Genomic DNA, 19,081 nt, shown 5'->3' on the forward strand with positions numbered 1-19,081 from the left:
ACACATGATCTTTTAGTATTTTTTAGAAGTGTGACAACTGTAACTACTTCAGCCGAGAACAAAATGTAACACAAATAAATATTAGTCCAGAATACCTAAAAGACAAAGAAAGAATCCCTATAAATGATAACGTCTTAAAGGAGAAGTGGGAATCAAGATAAATACATACCTTCATCAACTGTAACATCCCCTCTGAAGAAATATTTCCCATGTCCTCTGGAAAGAGCCACCCCTAGACTGAAAAAAAGCACAAGTGTGAAAACAAAAAAAACAAAGTACCTTTTTTAATCATTCATGTGATTACCTGAAAGGAGTTCCTTTGATATCAGTGTAGAAGTAATCATTGTGCAAAACCAGCACACGTTTCTAAAAAATAGAATGATAAATTTATAGAACACTTGCACACCACCTAGGCAGTGACAATTCGGATGGAATTTCTTGCCATTTAGCACCATCTAGTGGAAAAGAAAGTACATTAAAAAACGGGTGGAAGTCTTATGTTCTATTGAAGAAGGAAGAAGGTGCCATATTGTGTATGGGGGGATTTGTGGAAATACTGTGTCTCACTCTTTATTTACCTATTCAATAATCAAGCTAATGCATAATGCTCTTTAAGCTGTAAAAATGCAAAGTACATACAATGCATACATTTACATCCTCAAACACCCAAATGCCATTTTCTCTCTCAGACAGGCATGTAGTTCAACAGAATCATTGGGCGGCTTCATCCCCCCGCATTCAGAGACATGTGCTTGGCGGAGATAAGGAGCTCACACACAGAGACACACACCAGTGCATGCAGAGCAAACCAAATCAGAAACTAAATCCCCAAGTCAATCCTGTACATCACTGTGCCAAGTTTAACAGCCCCCTTGCCAGAGTAAATTCCCTCTGCTTTGTATTTTTTTTGTTCACCTTTGGGAGCAAATATATTTTGCTGCTTTTTTTATTTTTATTTTTAAACAGTTTGTATTTCTCACCCCTTTGTCCACACTTTTTGTCACCTCCATAGAGAAGGTCCCTGTTTTCCTGTTGACCATGGCATTTCTCAGCTAAAAAACACAAAAAGAGGCACTTATCTCATAATTTCAATGATCAGGGTAACACTTTGGTCGAGCTTAATGTGCATTTACAGGTGTCTCACCGTGTCATCCTTGTCCTCCCATTCCACCTCAGAAAGATCCACACTGCTGTAGTTTGGTTTCCTTCGCTTCTTACCGTCTCCATACTGAACAAGTAGCCCATATGAACAGAATGTTTTCGCAACAATTTTAAAACAACATTTCAGGTAAAATGTTGAAAACTTATAGTTAAAAAATATATAAATCAAAATTGTAATTGTATTTGTTATTTTTTTCCTAAAAAGATTTTTTGAACCACTCAAAATAAAATATTTGTAACTTTTGGTGAGCATCAAAAATGAAACCTAACCATATTTGTCTAACAATAGCAAAAATAGCATGTACCATCAACTACAGCTAGAGGTGGGTAGAGTAATCCAAAGTTGTCCTTAAGTGGAAAAAAGCACCAGTTTAAACAAATATTACCAATGGTAATTTAATTTTTATTTTTAGCAGAACTTTTAATCGTTTTATGAGATTTTGAAGTTGTTTAATTAATTAATTAAATTTTAGTTTTAGATACTGAGTCAGAGTCCAGGGAAAATAAAATAAAAGTTGTTGGCAACATAAAACTCCTCTTGTTAGGCGTCAAAAGCTGTTCATTGATATTCACAATTAAGCCCCATAACCATTCGTAACATATTGGATACACATTTCAGAGATCCCTATCTCATTAACAGGATCCAAAATTTCCTTAAAAACCCATCGACTGTACCTTTGTTTTTTTGCCCTGTAGTGCATCATCATTCCACTAGGGGCAGTAGAAGGGCTTTTTCTGCTAAAATGGCTGCCCGTGAAATCTTAAAAACACTTCTGGCAATAAAAGTTTTGCTAATTTTCAAACTTTATAGTAAACATAACTGATCTATTCTTATTCATTTAATTAAAAATGGCTACTTGCTGCATTGAAAGAATGTCAAATTTGTTGATAATTAATTCTCATTGAGCAGTACAAGGTGCTTTTTTCCTGAACACTATTGTCAATATTTTTGCATTTTAAACTAACATTGTTGTGAGCAAAAACAAAATCACCCAAATGTATCATAATCAATACCATCTGTATTTCCAAAAATAGTTTTTTGTTCAGTTCATCAAAAGGTTAAAAAAACATCTTAACTGCAAAAAGAAACTGAATTTTTAGTTTAGTCTGTGATGTAGTGGGCTTTACAGGGTTAACACGACGATGTTTAAACGCCCTTCAAGTTTGCTGCACTGTACATTCTCTCTTATGCGTTCATTTAACGTACTTGAATATATTTTTATTTGGTTTTAGAATTGTGTTGTGCTGTACAACTTTGTATCTTCCTAACTTTTTGCAGGTTCCTAGACTTCCTCAGCCAGCCTCTGTCTCTAGTGTATTTGTACAATGAAAGGCAATCAGAGCTATTCAGAAGTGCTATTGCTGGTTATTCAGAGAGCAGCAAAGGGGTTGGCTATGCTCTTTTTAAATGCACATGCCTTGTAACCATGTTACAACACAGAGCGCCTACAAATTCACACAAATTGTTCTTTGGCAAGCTCATCTTTGTTTCCTCAAAGGCTGACAATAAAATATGTAATTTACTTGTGAAAACTACAAATTAATATGACAAATTTGACCTAAAACATCGGGATGCTGAAAAGTTAACTGATACAAAGAAGATGTAGTACTCACAAGTGGCCGTAAATCTGGATGGGTGAGGATATATCCATTATTGGTAATTGCAAAGGCATAGCCATGGATGCCCAGCTAGGATCCAAATAAAAGGACATTGTCACAATGGCACACCATATTTAGGCAAAACACATCTATAGGTATATACACAACTTTTTTTTATCTTTGTGGCATGTGGAATAACAGTTTTTGTGAGAAAACTTAACATAAGAGGATTCACTTATCGGTGCCCGAACAAATAACACCTTTTCAAATGTCAAAGCCAGACTCCCAACCAAGCTTCAGATCTGCAACTGGAATTAGCAGCAGGGATGTCACAGGCACAACACTCAGAATGCATTAGTATACGTGGTGTGGAACTTTTCTGTCATTTATTGCCTTGAGGAATGGAAAAGTGAGAAGACCTCAAGAGAACTGTGATATATTTGCTTTTGCCTTTGACACAAAGTTACTGAACTGAAGAGTTGGGCAGATTTGCAGAATAAAGATCCAAAGTCAAATCCAGTTACTTTAGATTAGCATCTGCAATAACAAAGCTTAAAAAGCAAATGATTATGTATTAATTTGCCAAGAATTACACAAAGTGTAAATCCTCGAAAGGGTTATGTCACAATATCCTTAGATACATTACCTTATGTTTGGGAATAGTTTTGAGAAGCTCCGAGACAGGAACATCTGTACCAACCACACCTAACAGGATTCCGTGGTTTCTCTGGAGGAACAAAAAGTACAATACTCACCTATGTTTGAAAAATTATTGAAAATAAAACGGTCTCTAAAAGACATTGTCTGTGTAAAAAAAATATTAAAATTTTAATGAAATTAGTAATCGTTCACTTTATTTACAGACTCAAAAGGCAACTAACAAGCACAAGCATTTTTCACAATTTGTCTAGTTTCTCATAGCCTCATTATTTTAGGGTTAAGGAATAAAAAGGTTATTGAAAAATGTGAGAAATGTGTGAGAGTGATGCTACAGAACTCCATGTGAACTCACAGTCTCATTTTTGGTGCTAAACACTGGCATTGCTACTGTGGTCATCAGAACTGGACCTTGACCGTCCTCCAACTGTCCATGTCCGAGTGGGATCATCAGCAATGGTGCAGCAATTGAGAGAAAAAAGAAAAGAAAAAAACAAGACTGAGAATAAAGCAAATGGGCAAAAATACCCTTACTGACAAAGAACATTTTGTAAAACAGCACTGTGGATGTTATACATACAAAAAAACAAAAAAAATCTGATCAAGTCATGTCAAAAGTATCATATTTTTGAAATGGCACAAAATCTGTCTTGTAATGAAGAAGACAGTGTTGCTACAGCAAAACAAGTCATTTATCTTCATGAGGGACTGCCAAAACTTCCATGACATGTTTTATTCATATACATTATTTGCCCTTAATTGTATTCAATAACAGCCTGCCTTTGATCTTTTTTTCTCTAAAAAAAAGTCTTATCCAGAGGCAGTGTTTCCAGTTTGAATCAGGCTATCTGTTCCTCGCCAAAGACTGCTGGAATAATTATGATGTTTATCTTTCCAGCAACTGTATCTCATAACAATATCAATTAAAAAAGAAAAGCTTCAGACTACAGTCACAGGGGGATTTCATGTCCAAAAAGAAAAAAAGAAATGATCCAACAGCCTGTGCTCATAAACCGATTAAATGTCACTGGATTCAGCATTGAAACTGTATACCAGCAGCAAGCATTCTGTGTTTTTTTAAATAATACAAACATAAAAAACGTTTTCAAAAAGCTGTAGCTCCTCTTCCTCCAACAGGACCTGGCCCCACTTTGCAATCAACAATAACAGACAAATACAGTACATTATTAGTATCTACTCTGCCTCAGACACAGATGAAGAAGAGAGATTGGTGACCTGTGTTCAGACAGCTGGTAAAAGAAACCCAGAGCGCAGTATTGGACCGAGAACAAATCCCACCTAAATACAGCTGCTGTAACAATGAACGGCCTTGCTACTGCAGAATGTGATCGATCAAAGGACAAGAACAAGCAGAGCATCATCTAAAAATACCAAATCTATTTCCAAGCCCAGGTCTGCTGGATCGTACTCTATATCCCCAGACTGAGTAATTCCTTTTATGTATACTCTCTGAAACATTAATCTTGTAGCTGGTGAAAATCTAGCCTCTCCCAACCACTTAGTTCAACTCTATACTGATGGTGGTGACATTAAAAGCTGCACAGAGAGAGGCTTCAATCAATGGATATCTTGGATACAGTGCCATCACATCTGGAGAGGGATTCTCACTAACCACATCCGGGAAGTAGAGAACTATACACTTTTACAGTGTAGGTCTGACCCTGGAAGGGACAAAAGAATCCTGCAAAATGTTTTGTTTTGTTGTTTTTTCAAAAACCATAATGGCCTAAAGACTTTAAGCTAGAGTATGACCTCTGTTGGATAATTTTCTTGCCTTTGTGGATTGTCATCAACTAGACAGATTAGCTCTGCTGTTCAATGAGAGGGATCTGGCTGCAGACAATAAATAGCGGAAATTACATAACTTTAGGTGAAAGGTGTTCTTTGTTTTTCTAAATTATTTCTGTTTAAATATTTGCTTTATGATTCAGAAGTTAAAGACAGGGGAGTCTTTGCAATATAACCGTTCAACAAAAGTTTAAGAAATGTTTAAACCCCAAATGGGTCTTATCGTTTTCCTTTGTTTTAATGAACCCGGGCTTTTTTTTTAGGTTTGAAACAGAAGTTGCTTATATTTGCATTTCTAACACAGATCCATTCTTTGTGTATGATTTTTTTTTTATGAATTAAGATTTAAAATCTTAAAACGTACAAGATGTACAAATCATAACAAAAATATTAATACAATATAAATATAACTTTTCAAAACTGATATTTAAAAAGTTTTCTATTTTTTTTTCTTTTAAGGCCTCTTGTGTTGGACAGATTTTACTGATACACCAGAGAGGTTGTGAGTCTTCTGACGCACAAGGTGTTTATTTGTATAAACCAATTTTGTTTTTATTTTCGTTTTATATATATATATATATACATATATATATATATATATATATATATATATATATATATATATATATATATATATATATATATATATATATATATATCTATAGGGGGGAAGAGAAAGGTGGCAAAGCATGAAGAGGGAAAAAATGGAGAGGGGGATTAGAAAGAAAAGAAAATTAAGGGGGGTGAAGTGAGATGATACGAATGTCAAGCTGCAGTGCTTTGAGAAGGTTAGATTTTGAGCTTCAAAACATTAAGCTAGATCGGCTAGAAAGAAAAATGTTATATCCAAGAATGAAATCCTCACATTAAGACGAGTTTTTATAACTGACCATGGATCGTAACAGAAAATATCTGATGCGTCGATCCCTACACTGTTAGGAGCGATAGATATTGCAGACAGGAAGCAGTGTGACAATGTGCATGTGCACGTCAGGGTGAGGTACAAGCACGTTGCCAAAGTGTACCATGTCCTAATAAAGTTTTAGTGAGCAAGAAAAGCTTATGGTGGGGCAAAAACTTTTAGTTTTATTGCTTTTAAAATCAACATTAACAACAGTGTTCAGAATTGTAAAAAAAACTTAGTAATGATAAAACAAAAGCGTTTCTTAAATTTAAGATGGGAAAAACAGTTACTGTCAAGGTTGCCGGTTAAACTAAAGATACATGGGGGGACTTCTGGGTCTGGTTGAGGACTTCCGGTCTGCAGCCTGCTACTCCCGTGTTTAATTCCTTACTCGTGCTACAGGTAAAAAAAATATATGTAAATAAAAAAGCATAATATACTGACATAAATACCCTGACATTTACATTTTTCAGGTGACTGAGATAAACCTCCCAATGCTACTTTATAGAACCCTTCACAATCCAAGTTGCTTTGACCATTTTGGGCTGATTGGGTGACATTCTTCCCTTGAGAAAGAGCGAGCTTAATGATGGTGATCTGTGAAAACAGCGGCGCCTAAAGCTTCCTTCCCTCCAGAGTCCAGGAGAAGAAATGCGGACCCCACATGGAAAAGAGCTGGCACAGATTCAGCGAACCTTTTTAACCACACAGGTGTTTCGGGATTATCTATGCAAGTTCTCAATTGCCTCAATCAGTGTGAATGTGCTATGAAAGCGTGCAGTTTATCATAATCTGTCCTGGTGCGTTTAACAGTTCGCTACTTCAATTCATCATCAAGAGGTAATCAACTGCTCCAAGCTTTCCGTATGTCTTCTTTTATAATCAAGTATTAATCATTTTCACGTACATGCGCATCTGAACCCCACAGCTTTCCTCCTTCTCAGTGCTCCCTGATATTTTGTTTCCTGAAATATTTAACGTTCTCCCTCAGAAATTGCTTATATTTTTCCTCTAGAAATGCGTTCACCCCACACCTCTTTTTCCCACCATGCTGACTCACATCATCCCTGAGCTCCTCCGTCAGATCATTTGGTGGAGCGGGAAACAAAGCCAAATGAGCCAGAAAACGATGGATGAAAGTGGTGAGATGGGAGGGAAAAATAGGGAAAAGGGAGGAAAGAACAGAGCCAAGGTGTTGTGAAGGAACTGGAGAGGGTGAAGGCAAACAAACTAAATGAGAAGAAAGGAGAGCTAGGATAGAAAAGACAGATTATTGGGTTGGAATAGACGGTTTGACCCTTCATCTCGAAAGATGATACACATCAGTCCCGGAACACAGATCCCTAATGCACATCAGGTTACCAAAGGAACAATTCCAGCTTCTTATCTGGCAGAAAGACCAAATAAATGGGCATATTTTTTCAAACAAAGAGACAATGGAAATGTCTTGCTTGTCCTAACTATCAAATCAGAAAATCCAAGAATTCATTGATTCATCCGATGCCATCTTTCTGCCGAGTCATTTGAGTGAGGGTCAGGGTGGATCTGTCACTTTATCGAACATATGGCCTGCAAGCTGTTAAAAGCAACAGCTCCAAGCGGCTGCTGTTAAAGGAGAGACAGAGCAGTCCTTTGCTCTGTCATCATTATTTTATGGTTATAAATGTGCTTATCTCCACCCACATATGATTCATAAATCACTCAGAAATGAAACGCGAATGAAAAGGGATAAAAAGCATCAAAACAGATCCCTTGCTATGAACCATTAGGTTTATACCATGAAAATTATAGAACAGCCTTTTATTTATTTATTTTTAAGAGTTTTACCATTGTGCTATCCCTGGCAGTTGTGTTTTTTACGGCATAGTCTAAAAGCCAAACAGCAAATTGTGGCCTAAATTTCAAACAAAACAAAAAAATCAGTTGGCAGGCCGGGGATCGTGACAGTTATGGACAACATCTCATGAAAGTGTGTTTATTCAGACATGCAGAAAAGAGTGATCCACCAGGCCAAAAACAACCGTGATGTGAGGCTCGACTCAACAGGGAAACCAACAACACGACAAATGTCACACAAAAGAACGGTGTGGTACGAAGTTCACCACATCAACATCTTTAGATCACGGGTATAAAAACCAAAATGCGCATGCAAATGAAATGCACAAGAACACTGAGCAGGCCTCCACGAAGCACAGTACAGTCATGACCTCAAACCAGAATTTTTACCTTTTGTGCTTGGGGAAGCTAAAGAGTTCAGATTCAAGAGGAGAGGGGGAGGAAAATTAAAATAGAGAGGGTCAACACATTCATGGATAAGTGACAGAACGCCTTTCAGAGCAGTTTTAGCTGAATGGAGTGAATGTGGGAGCATAAAATCTACTAATGCTAAGCGGTCTGCACTGGCCAACAGCACAAATAAGACCGCCATTTAGAGACAGGTATTTTAACAAATAATATTCCTCAAAGAATGCATCAAACACAAAGAAATAAAGTAATTGAGAAAGGTAGAAAAAGAAAAAATGAAAGGATAAAAAAAGGAGAAAACATGGAAGGTATTTGATTTTGGAATAAATAGACAGCTGTAGGGCCTCAATTGTGACAATACTGCATTACATATAGGTATTCATTGAGGAATTTAAGCTAAAGAATGTGTAAAAAGAATATTAAGCAGTTCCAGTTTTTTGTGGATTATACAATAGTCAAAAGACATCGCCATTGTCTTTTTTCCATGATTTTGTCATGTTTTAAATTCTATCTAATCACTCTCCAGGTTTTCTGTTGATGTTTTTGTTCATTATTTAAGCTTTTAACATATTTTTTTGCAATCCACTTGTTCATTTACGTAAGGAGTCATTGCCTAATTAAAGACTGTTGAGGTTTAGTTTCATTAGACTTTTTTTAAAGCTTTTCTAAATTCAAATTCAAATTAATTTTATTTATAAAGCACCTTTCATGTCAAACAGACAGTTCAAGGTGCTTTCCATAAAAAACAAACAAGAATACAATAAAACCAATCCCTACACATGTAATAAAATACTTAAATAAGCCCCTCATAATAAAATACACAAAAACAAGCACAAATAAAAGAGAAATTACAGAGCTTAAGAAAAGAGAACCCAGAAGGCGCTGTCCACCCTGACCTCCTGTTGGCCGGGGTGTCAGCATCTATGCAGCACAAGCACAACTCATCCCCAGCACCTCCCGCCCCAGAGACCCCCAACCCCCAGGTCCAGTGCGCCTAACATGGGAACACCAGGCCTGGCAGCCCGGAGGACCCGGAACAAGAGATGCCAGAGGACAATTATGGCCAAAATCTCTGGGAGACCGAACACTAACACCCCAGCCAAGGGTGAGAAAACACTCGTAAACAGTCTAAAATGTAGAAGTAATAAAATAAGAAAGTTAAAATATAAAAACAGCCAAAATATGAAAATATTAATTAAAATAAAATAAGATAAGTTAGTGCATAAAAAAGTCTGGAATATAAATTAGAATAAGTTAAGACATAAAAGGACTAAAAGGCATTAAACAAATATGTGATACAATAGCACATAATATATGAGAGTAAAAATCCCACATATGAGATTAAATTAAAAGCTGAGTTAAATAGATGAGTCTTTACTTTCTTTTTAAAAACCTCAACAGTGGATGAATCCCTCACATCCTCAGGCAGGCTGTTCCACAGACGAGGTCCGTAGTGTCTGAACGAGGCCTCGCCGTGGAATTTTGTCTTGACCCTAGGGACCCTCAGCAGGCCAGCGCCTGAGGATCTAAGGGCTCTGGAAGGTTCCTAAGCTAAAAGCCAGTCTGATATACAAGAAGGACCAAGACCATGGACACTCTTAAAAAATATTAAAAGAATCTTAAAATCAATCCTGAAGCTGACAGGGAGCCAGTGCAGAGATTTTAAGATTGGTGTAATGTGCTCCCTCTTCCTGGTTCTCGTTAAAAGGCGTGCAGCAGAGTTCTGGACTAGCTGCACGCGATTGAGAGTGGTTTTCCTTACACCAGAAAGGAGGGCATTACAGTAATCTAATCTTGATGTAATAAAAGCATTAATTAAGATTTCAGCACTGGCTCTAGAGAGAAAGGGTCTCTCACTCGGGCGATATTTCTCACATGGTCAAATGCAGTCTTAGTTACTTGATTCACATGTTGGTCAAAGCTAAGATCTGCATTTAGAATAACACTGAGGTTCCTTACTGTATCACATATGTTCATAAAGTGGGTTGACAGATACAATTGGACCTTTTCTCTCTCAGCTTCAGAACCGATAACCAAGACTTCAGTTTTGTCCTGATTGAGCTGCAAAAAGTTCTCTCCCATCCACATTTTAATATCTAAAATACAGTTTAAAAGGCTCTCCAGGGGTCCAGTGTCACACATCTACATATAGTCGACACATCTACGTATAGTTGAGTGTCATCAGGAGACCTATGAAAATTAATTGCGTGTCTCCTGATGACGTCACCAAGTGGAAACATGTAAAGATTAAAAAGTGTGGGACCCAGGATGGAGCCTTGAGGCACCCCACAAGTCAGTTTGTGCCTTCCAGATAAGAAATCATTTAAATTAACAATAAAATCTCTGTTTGTGAAGTAGGATTTAAACCAATTAAAAGGTGTCCCGGTAAATCCAACCATGTCGTGAAGTCTGTTTAAAAGGATAGAGTGGTCAACTGTGTCAAAGGCTGCACTCAGGTTCAGTAAGACTAAAACAGATATTTTCTTCATGTCAGCATTGGACCTGAGGTCATTTAAGACCCTGACAAGTGCCATTTCTGTTGAGTGATGAGATCTAAAACCAGACTGAAACTTTTCTAAAATGTTATTTTCATTAATAAAATCATTCAGTTGAGTAAAAACAAGCTTTTCTAAAATTTTTACTTAAAAATGACAGGTTGGATATCGACCGGTGGTTATTTAGATCGGCTACGTCTAAACCACTATTCTTCAGAATGGGTCTCACTATAGCAGTCTTTAGGGTTGCAGGGAAGACTCCAGTCTGAAGAGAGCAGTTCAAGATATTTAGTAATTCCTCCTCACATGATGTGAAAACTGACTTAAAAAGTGAAGTGGGGATGGGATCAAGAGAACATGTTTTGAGTTTCATTTGGGACATTACTTGTCGTAGCGCTACAGCATCAATCAAGACAAAACTGTCGAGCGTTCTCTCACTTTTCTACAAGCTAAACTGTTTAAAAACAATTACCCTAGTGGCAGGGCTAGCAAAATACCCCTCTGCAATGTAAGCATATTTTAATTTGTATATCCCAGACACCAGCTGGTAAAAAATACACAAAGGTTTAGATTCCATCTGAATAGACTAGAAAATACATTGAATTTCTATTGAAAACTTATTTTTTATTTTCCATTCACTGTAGAAAAATATGGAAAAATGCTCAGTGATTCAAGAAAAGTTTAAGAATGCAGCAACAGATTTCAAAATAAAAAAAAGGCTTTGGACCCATAAAATATACCTGAAAATCTTTCACCTTGGAAGCAAAATTTATAGAAAAAAAAGAAAGAAATAGCAGTCAAGATAATGAGGTTTAGGACAACTTTGTGTAATCCTCACATCACAAACGTGTACACATTCACACTATTTGCTTAATATCTTCACCTGCTAAGCACAGACTTTTTCTGCTAGTGGTCAGAAATGCATTATTTAAATACTACAATGTGTCAGTGGCTGAAACTTTGTTTTAATACTAACATAATCCACTCATTCTAAACATGAAGAAAAATGCTTATTCAAACCGTACGTTTATTTTTTTTAAATTTAGTCCTTTACAGTCACTGCAAGTCTTCCCTGATGGAAAATATTAAAGGTAGTGAAGATGAGTAACAATGAAGGAGCCTGAGTTCAGTGTCATGGGGCTCCACAGACAACTCACAGTGCTGTCGATGTACGCCTCAGTCCACACTGTGTCGTGTTCCCGGTCAATTACTTTGGGACGACTAAGCACATGGAGATACTCCATTACATTTTCCTGCACATCTGCCAGTGTGGAAACTTGAGTGAAATACCCTGGGAAGCAAACAAAAGAAAGACATCGACATCAAGGAGATCATTAGAATTTTTACAATCAAGTCTATTACATTAAATAACTGACTTTCTAAAGGTAATAGTAGAAATCTCTAGCCCCATGTGTGTCTTTTATTACATAACAAGAAGAGCAAAATTGTTTATGTGGTGTATCAAGAAAAGTTGAAAAATCTGACAGAGTTTTTTTTTTCTCGCGTAATGACAGAAAGGAAAAAAATTATGAATATATATATATAAATATGCATACATAAAATAAAATCTGACTAATACAGAGCCCGTGTCCTGACATTAAAAAATTAAAATATATCTCGTTCACACAGATTAATATCTTGTTCCCACAAATTAATATCTTTTTCCGTGTTTATGAATGACTTATGACGTGAATAACCAAATTAATTATTGCATTCGCACGAGTTAATCATTTTGAGGGAACGAAATAGTATTTCGAGGGAACGCAATATACTCTTTTGGGAATGGAATAGTATTTCGTGCAAACAAGATATTAATTTGTGGGAACAAGATATTAATCTGTGTGAACGAGATATATTTTAATTTTTTAATGTCAGAACACGGGCTCCGTAGGCTAAACATACTGACAAAACAAAAATAATGGCCCAGTATTGACAGGTATCCATAAACATTAATTGTTGGGATTTTGGAAAATCAAAATACAAAGAGATTTTTTTTAATTATAGTAATTAAAAACAAATCAAATGTGTTTTACAGAGAATAGATTTTTGTATTTAGAGGAAACCAAAATAAATTAAAAACACACATCCCTAATGTCCAAAATATGAAACCACAAGTTATTGCTACTTCTGCGCTTTCACTCTTACACATAAACGTTTGTGTTTTTTCAGGGCTGCAGTTCAGAACAACCCTAGTTTCCAAAGTGACCATTTTTCCTGAGTTGAAGCCCTGTTTAGAGTTTACAGGGTAAGTTGCTGAACAAAGCTAACCACTTTATTTCCCTTGTGATTCACTGCAGCTACATTCCAAAGCACACAAGAAGGCACTCACACCTCTGCACACTTTCTATTCGGAGTGCCTACACTTAATCCACCTAAGTCCTACTTAATGAAAATGCTTTAAAAAAAAAAAAAAACACTGAAAACCTCCAGTTTAACAAACTCCAGAAGAATGGCAATAACTGACTTCCTGTGAGATCAAGGTGTTTTATTTTGAAAGCTCAATGGGTAATTGTATGCTATTGCGTTGACATGTAATTAAATCTGCTCTTGATTTGCTTTTATTGTTTAAACCTTTTGTTTAGCTTTTCTTATTCTTATTCATGCATGATTGTTTATTACATTCTCTTACTTAGTAAAAACTTAATACTTGGCAATGAAACCAAAACCTATGAGAAACACATTATGAGCTTAAAGTCATTATTTTTGGCGAATGTATTTAAAAATGTTATTTGAAATTCCACATCCTTTTGGCTACCTATAGACAGAAAATAGGTTTAAATTAAACCTCCACCTTCCATTCCAGAATTTAATACAGCCAGGAAATACTGAATATTGCAGTTCCAAAAATAACAGTTGTAGGTAGGTTGCAGAAGGTATAGCACTATCCCATTGACTCAAATCTTAAAAAGTCTGAGTTTACACCAAAAATAAGAGCATTTACATTTTTTTAAAATGTCATTGTAGCTTTATATATATTAAAGACGAAAACTCTAGGGGGGTTGTTTTAATCATATTTTATTAAAGCCCACTTTTACACATTTTTAGAGGCATGTCTATTTGAGTGGCATGTAGGTGAACTCTGAAGAGCTTCAAATATTACGTTATCTCACCCAATGTAATGAGAATGTCATTGAGGTGGTACGAGATCAGAGCTATCTCCATTATACAGATTGCACCTTCTCCCATCAAGCTTTATTTTTGCCATGTAGAATCAATGTGTGACGTCAAAGATCAGTATCATACTGCGACTGTAATGCAATTAATGTGATGCTTGTGGACATATGAAACTGAAAACTGTCGTCTCAACATAGAGACAGAAAGTAAGAAAAAAGAAAGAAGATAAGAGCACAATAACAAAATAGGAGAAAATAATTAGGACCACTAGTTTTCCACCTAAATGTAAAAATAAATAAAAAATAGAAATTAAAAAACTACCAGTCTGAACTTAAGGCATCTTAGTAAAAAAAAAAAAAAAAAAAAATTCTCAGCATATGTTGCATCCTCAGGGGAAAAAAAAGCCAGATTCCAGACACACTGAAAATATCAATTAGAGTTTTTTGTTTTAATATAAATGTAAGTTTTTAGTCACTTCATTTGACAATTTTGGACCTAGTATTTGCAAAACAATAAAAACTTTTAAAAATTTGTCTCAAAAGTTTAAAAGCCTTTTTTATTATTATTATTTTATTCCAGTTTCAATAGCAACAAGAAAGTACCGCACATCGACCTTCACCTAAGTGTTGAACTTTGACATGTTCTTTTTTTATTTAAATATGCAAAATTTCCACCATATCTTACAATAAACACTCACACACACATATGCATACAGCTTTACATCACTCAAAAAAGGATGTCGGGGTCTGTCGTCATCATTTAAAACAGCTTTGAACTCAGAATGAGTGCTTGGCTTGGAAGCCTGAGGGCGTCCTTCAGGCTGAGCCACTGGGACCAGTGGTAAAGAAAAATGAATGTTCCCTGCTCTCAATGACATGCCACGCTTGGTTAGATACAGGACAGCAACGACATGAGTTTGCCAAAGGGTCTGAATATATTCAGAAGTTAACTTATGGGGTTATGTATAAGCAAAAGATACACAACAAGCTGTCAAGATAAAGTGTAAGATGATGGATGAGGAGACAAAGACAAATGTAAGGGAGAGCTGCAAAACTGCAGGGGCAATCTCCTGGCAATGCTGTTACCAATTTGTTTAAATTCTTTAGAGGATTTCTCAAAAACACCTTAAATATTTTAAGTTTGGCTCTGAAGATTTATTAAGGCAAATTTGTGGTTATTCCTCCATCAAATCCTCAATTCCATAGCATATTTTTTATGTAAACAATGATGACACAAAATACCCTAAAATAATATAACATAATAATAACATTTGTTACATTTTCTTCCACATCATGAAACAGACACACAAAATGTCACCATCGATCCTGCTCTCAAACTGGATGAACTGTTTAATACACAGTTTTATGGACACTTCACCCAATTATTCACACAGTGTTACAAAGAGGCATACAGTTAAAGAGACATGCACACCCTTTGGGTGACCTGTGGTTTGCTCGTCTTATCTACTGTGGCCGGAGGATATGGAGCCAGACTGTCTCTGTCACCCATATCCCTGCTAAATTTAGAAGCTGATGAAAAGTGTTCTGCACAATGAGACAACTGTGACCACACTCAAAGCAGCTAAATGTAATAGCTCTAATTGAACTATACACACACCCGTTTCTGTACAGTACACTGATCACTGATAGAAATGCCACATCACAAAAGGTGCAGGTTTTTTGATAAACAATGCTCTAAGCTTAAAATATACACGTTCTCTAGAATGTGTCAGATTTTCATTGGAGTGACAGTTTATTAAGAGAAAACAGGGTTCAGATCCCACCTTTGTTGGCACAGGCCATCCACTTCAGATTCTCTGCAAAGGCAGATTCTCGACCAATTAAATAAGGGAAGATTCTGACCTATGGAGACAAAGAAAAAAAGACAGTTCCAGCGGTTCATTTTAAACTCTTATTATTATAGACCACTTCACCAGATAACACTCAGTATCTGGAAAGAGGCTTTTTCTTTGTCTACTGTAGTCTAGTGAGTGCTAATCTTTTGTAATAGTTTTGACAGTGACATGCAAGTTTTTTTAATCTTTCCTTTTGATTTCATTTAGTTTTTGTGATTTAAACAATGTTTCATTAACTCAACTGAAGGATAGTGAAATGCAGTTTGGGATGAACAAATATAAAACTGGAAAAAGCTAAAAAAAAAGAAAATGTTTTTTTTTTTATTAAATCCATGTCAGGAGCCACTTCCAAATAAGAGCCATTTCTAACTTTACACACCAGTTTTGTTGCAGGTGTAGCAGACAGGTGAGTGCGTACATATGTGTATGTGTGTGTGTGGGTGTGTGTGTGGGTGTGTGTGTGTGCGTGTGTGTGTGTGTGTGTACAAAGAGCAATGTTGCCAGACAAGAGCAGATGCAAGCCTCTGGGTGTGCAGCTGCTGTAGTTTGCATGCTTCCATTTTTCACCATTTCTCTCAAGTCTGACAGTGACTGCATCCGTGCACGTATCCGTGAGCATGAATGCACAAATGTGCTGACATGGGTTATGGGTACGAGCCTTTGTAACAAAGATTTAGGTATCGGTTAAGGACATTTGCTTATGTTGTTTGAACGAATGATTCAAATAATCCAATATATATGCCACCTTCCTGAAGTGTTACATGCATCATATTATCTGTTATTTGCCAAATCAATTTACACAGCAATGTTTGCTTTTTGTAAAGCAGTCAAATATGTGTACTTTTATGTTTTTGTAAGTTCCCTTGATGTAAAGTGAGAAAAAAAAAGTTTTGTTACTGTGTTTTTGTCTTTACAATATAGAAAAAGAGCCAAACAAACAAACAGATGGCTCCTTTAAAATACAAAACTTTGGTCTAATCAACTTTTATGTGAGAAAACTTTAAAAAAAAATAATAATAACATAATTGCTTGAGTTTTCTATTTAAAAAATATTATGATGGCAATGTTCAGAGTAACATGTAAGTGAAGCCACAGACAGGACTGTGATTTCTTTTGTTTTTCAGTTTTTGCCAACACAAGCGAAGGTCAGAACTACATCCAAGGTTTTCTCTTTATACACAGTAGAACACAGCTATGCCACTTTCCTTTATTTTATTTTTTTTTGCTTTCAGACAGCAGTAAAATATGCTGGCAAAGGATGAAGCTAAAGCCTTAGTATGCACTGTGAAATGGTGGCAGCAGATAATGTGTTGCTAGAGAGCAGAGACAGTATTCACAGAGGCAACACTACACAGGACAGCAGTGTTCCAGTGCAAAATGAGGCTTACAGTAAGCCCATCTGGCAAACATGTGCTAACTGCTAACTAAATTCTTATTCCATCTTTACAAGGTGGTCCTGCTTCACTTCTCTAGAGGTTCTTAAACATCTAGAATGCCACAAACTTTTCATTTGTAAAACCATTTAGACAATATAAATTAAACTTTCGGACTTTCAATATTTGAGAGCCAACCAAGTGTCAGACTAAAGGTTTTAAAGATGGAGTTAGAAAAACACCTTGATATCTATTTAAAGCTTTTTCTAGTTTTTTTGCAACCGTGTTATGTATATGTAAATACTGTGTATGTGTATAAAATCAATTTGGCATAAAAAAGGGTCTTGTAATATTTAGAAAAAAAATATGAAGTATACATTGTATACATAAACTGATGCATTGACACAAAAATGTAAACATGTGCATGCTATACATGAACATTCTAACTTGATTAAATATATTATTACAAATCATCTTTTTTTCACATCCCTGTTGGAATAGTTGTTCATAATAATGTCAAATTGAAAGAAAGAAAGAATTGTCACATTTATTTTAATTTTTTAAGAACATTTTATTATTTTGACTCCACAGTAACACGTTTTTGAAAAATATACCAACAATAAGACATTTATGAGATTATTTCGACATATTCACGCTAAAATGACCCAAAAATCTAGATTTTCTTTTCTTTTCTTTTGACTTTTCGTCACTACACAGTTTATCACCTAAGTGACATCTGTCAATAAATCACAAAAGATATTCATGACCTTATTTTTTTATATTCAGTTTTCCCAAAGCCTGCCTTCGGGCTCAGCGTGATGTTGTGTGGCGGTGAAGCGACAAGGCTGGCTGGAGATAAGCCATTAAAAAGTATCAATGGAAGAAGAGAGAGAGTGAGGTAGACCCACTGTAGTGTGTGACAGAGACAGAAGACTACTATTAACAGTTGGAGTTCTTTTAAATGGATCTACTTACCTTGCCCCCTCTCAGCTAACTGCTTAAAGGCAAGAGTTAGTAGGAAGGGGTCTTTGGAGTTGTTGACAATTTTTAATACAGATCACACATCCATCTTAGCTGACAGAACATTTTTACTATAAATATCTCCAAACTTAAAAAAAAAAAAAACTGTTGTGCCATCTTATCACAGTGCCCACAACTGTAGACCTGCATCTAAGGTTAAGTGAGAAGTTTAAATCTCCACCTCAACTTAATTGATATTTCAATATTGCAAAATTTAACCCCCTTCCAACATTTAGGTGTGCTTTATGATTTCATTAACCTGTGCAGAATACTCTTTACTTATTCATGCATTCATAATCCAAATTGCACCAAAAAAGAAGAAAACAAAAATGGTCAAATATTAAACCTTCAGAATATTTAGCGCTATGACAGAAATACTTAGAATTAAAATTCCATATTTCTGCTACATGTAAGTAAAATATAACCTGGCAAGAAATTATGTGGACATCATAATGACATCACAATCTTTTCAACTCTTATGCTACATTCACACCGGGCTCTGAAACACGCATTCGAGTACCCACCTTCGATTAAAAAGTCTATGTAAACGTGTGTGTATGCGTGTCTTAGGCCTCCGCGTTCAAAGCTCTTGCATTTACGCATCGCTACGTAAGTTTTTACATCTGTTGTATGTATTGAATGCGCATTGAAAGTTAAACCCGCTGAACTTTGACCAGTCAGGGACTCAGATTTAGTAGTGATGCATGGGTAGTGTCTTTTTGAAAACATGGAAAAGCCTTTTTTTTTTCATTCATCATGAATGAAAAAAAAGGAAAAGCCAATCATTTGAAAAGTGATCACAAGGAAGAAATTATTGATTGCAGTTTCTGCCCGGCTGGAATTTTATGAC

At 35.9% G+C, this 19,081-nt stretch overlaps 1 protein-coding gene across 2 annotated transcripts in view; it reads right to left on the bottom strand.

Moving 5' to 3' along the window:
• cacna2d3a (calcium channel, voltage-dependent, alpha 2/delta subunit 3a) overlaps positions 1–19,081 on the bottom strand; it is a 125,946-nt gene that overhangs the window by 32,347 nt on the left and 74,518 nt on the right. The window contains exons 11-20 of one of the 2 annotated variants that reach the window (XM_078950589.1): positions 15,767–15,845; positions 12,027–12,160; positions 8,357–8,374; positions 3,773–3,844; positions 3,407–3,487; positions 2,776–2,850; positions 1,145–1,228; positions 981–1,052; positions 305–366; positions 170–237 (exon numbers count right to left, since the gene is read on the bottom strand). In XM_078950589.1, the coding sequence (XP_078806715.1) occupies positions 170–237; positions 305–366; positions 981–1,052; positions 1,145–1,228; positions 2,776–2,850; positions 3,407–3,487; positions 3,773–3,844; positions 8,357–8,374; positions 12,027–12,160; positions 15,767–15,845 (745 nt within the window). The remainder of the gene's footprint in view (positions 1–169; positions 238–304; positions 367–980; positions 1,053–1,144; positions 1,229–2,775; positions 2,851–3,406; positions 3,488–3,772; positions 3,845–8,356; positions 8,375–12,026; positions 12,161–15,766; positions 15,846–19,081) is intronic. The other variant, XM_078950590.1, reaches the window with a different exon arrangement.

This window comes from Oryzias latipes, chromosome 7 (assembly GCF_053564925.1).
Source record: "Oryzias latipes strain Hd-rR chromosome 7, Olatipes_Hd-rR_3.1".
In the NCBI taxonomy this organism is placed as follows: domain Eukaryota; kingdom Metazoa; phylum Chordata; class Actinopteri; order Beloniformes; family Adrianichthyidae; genus Oryzias; species Oryzias latipes.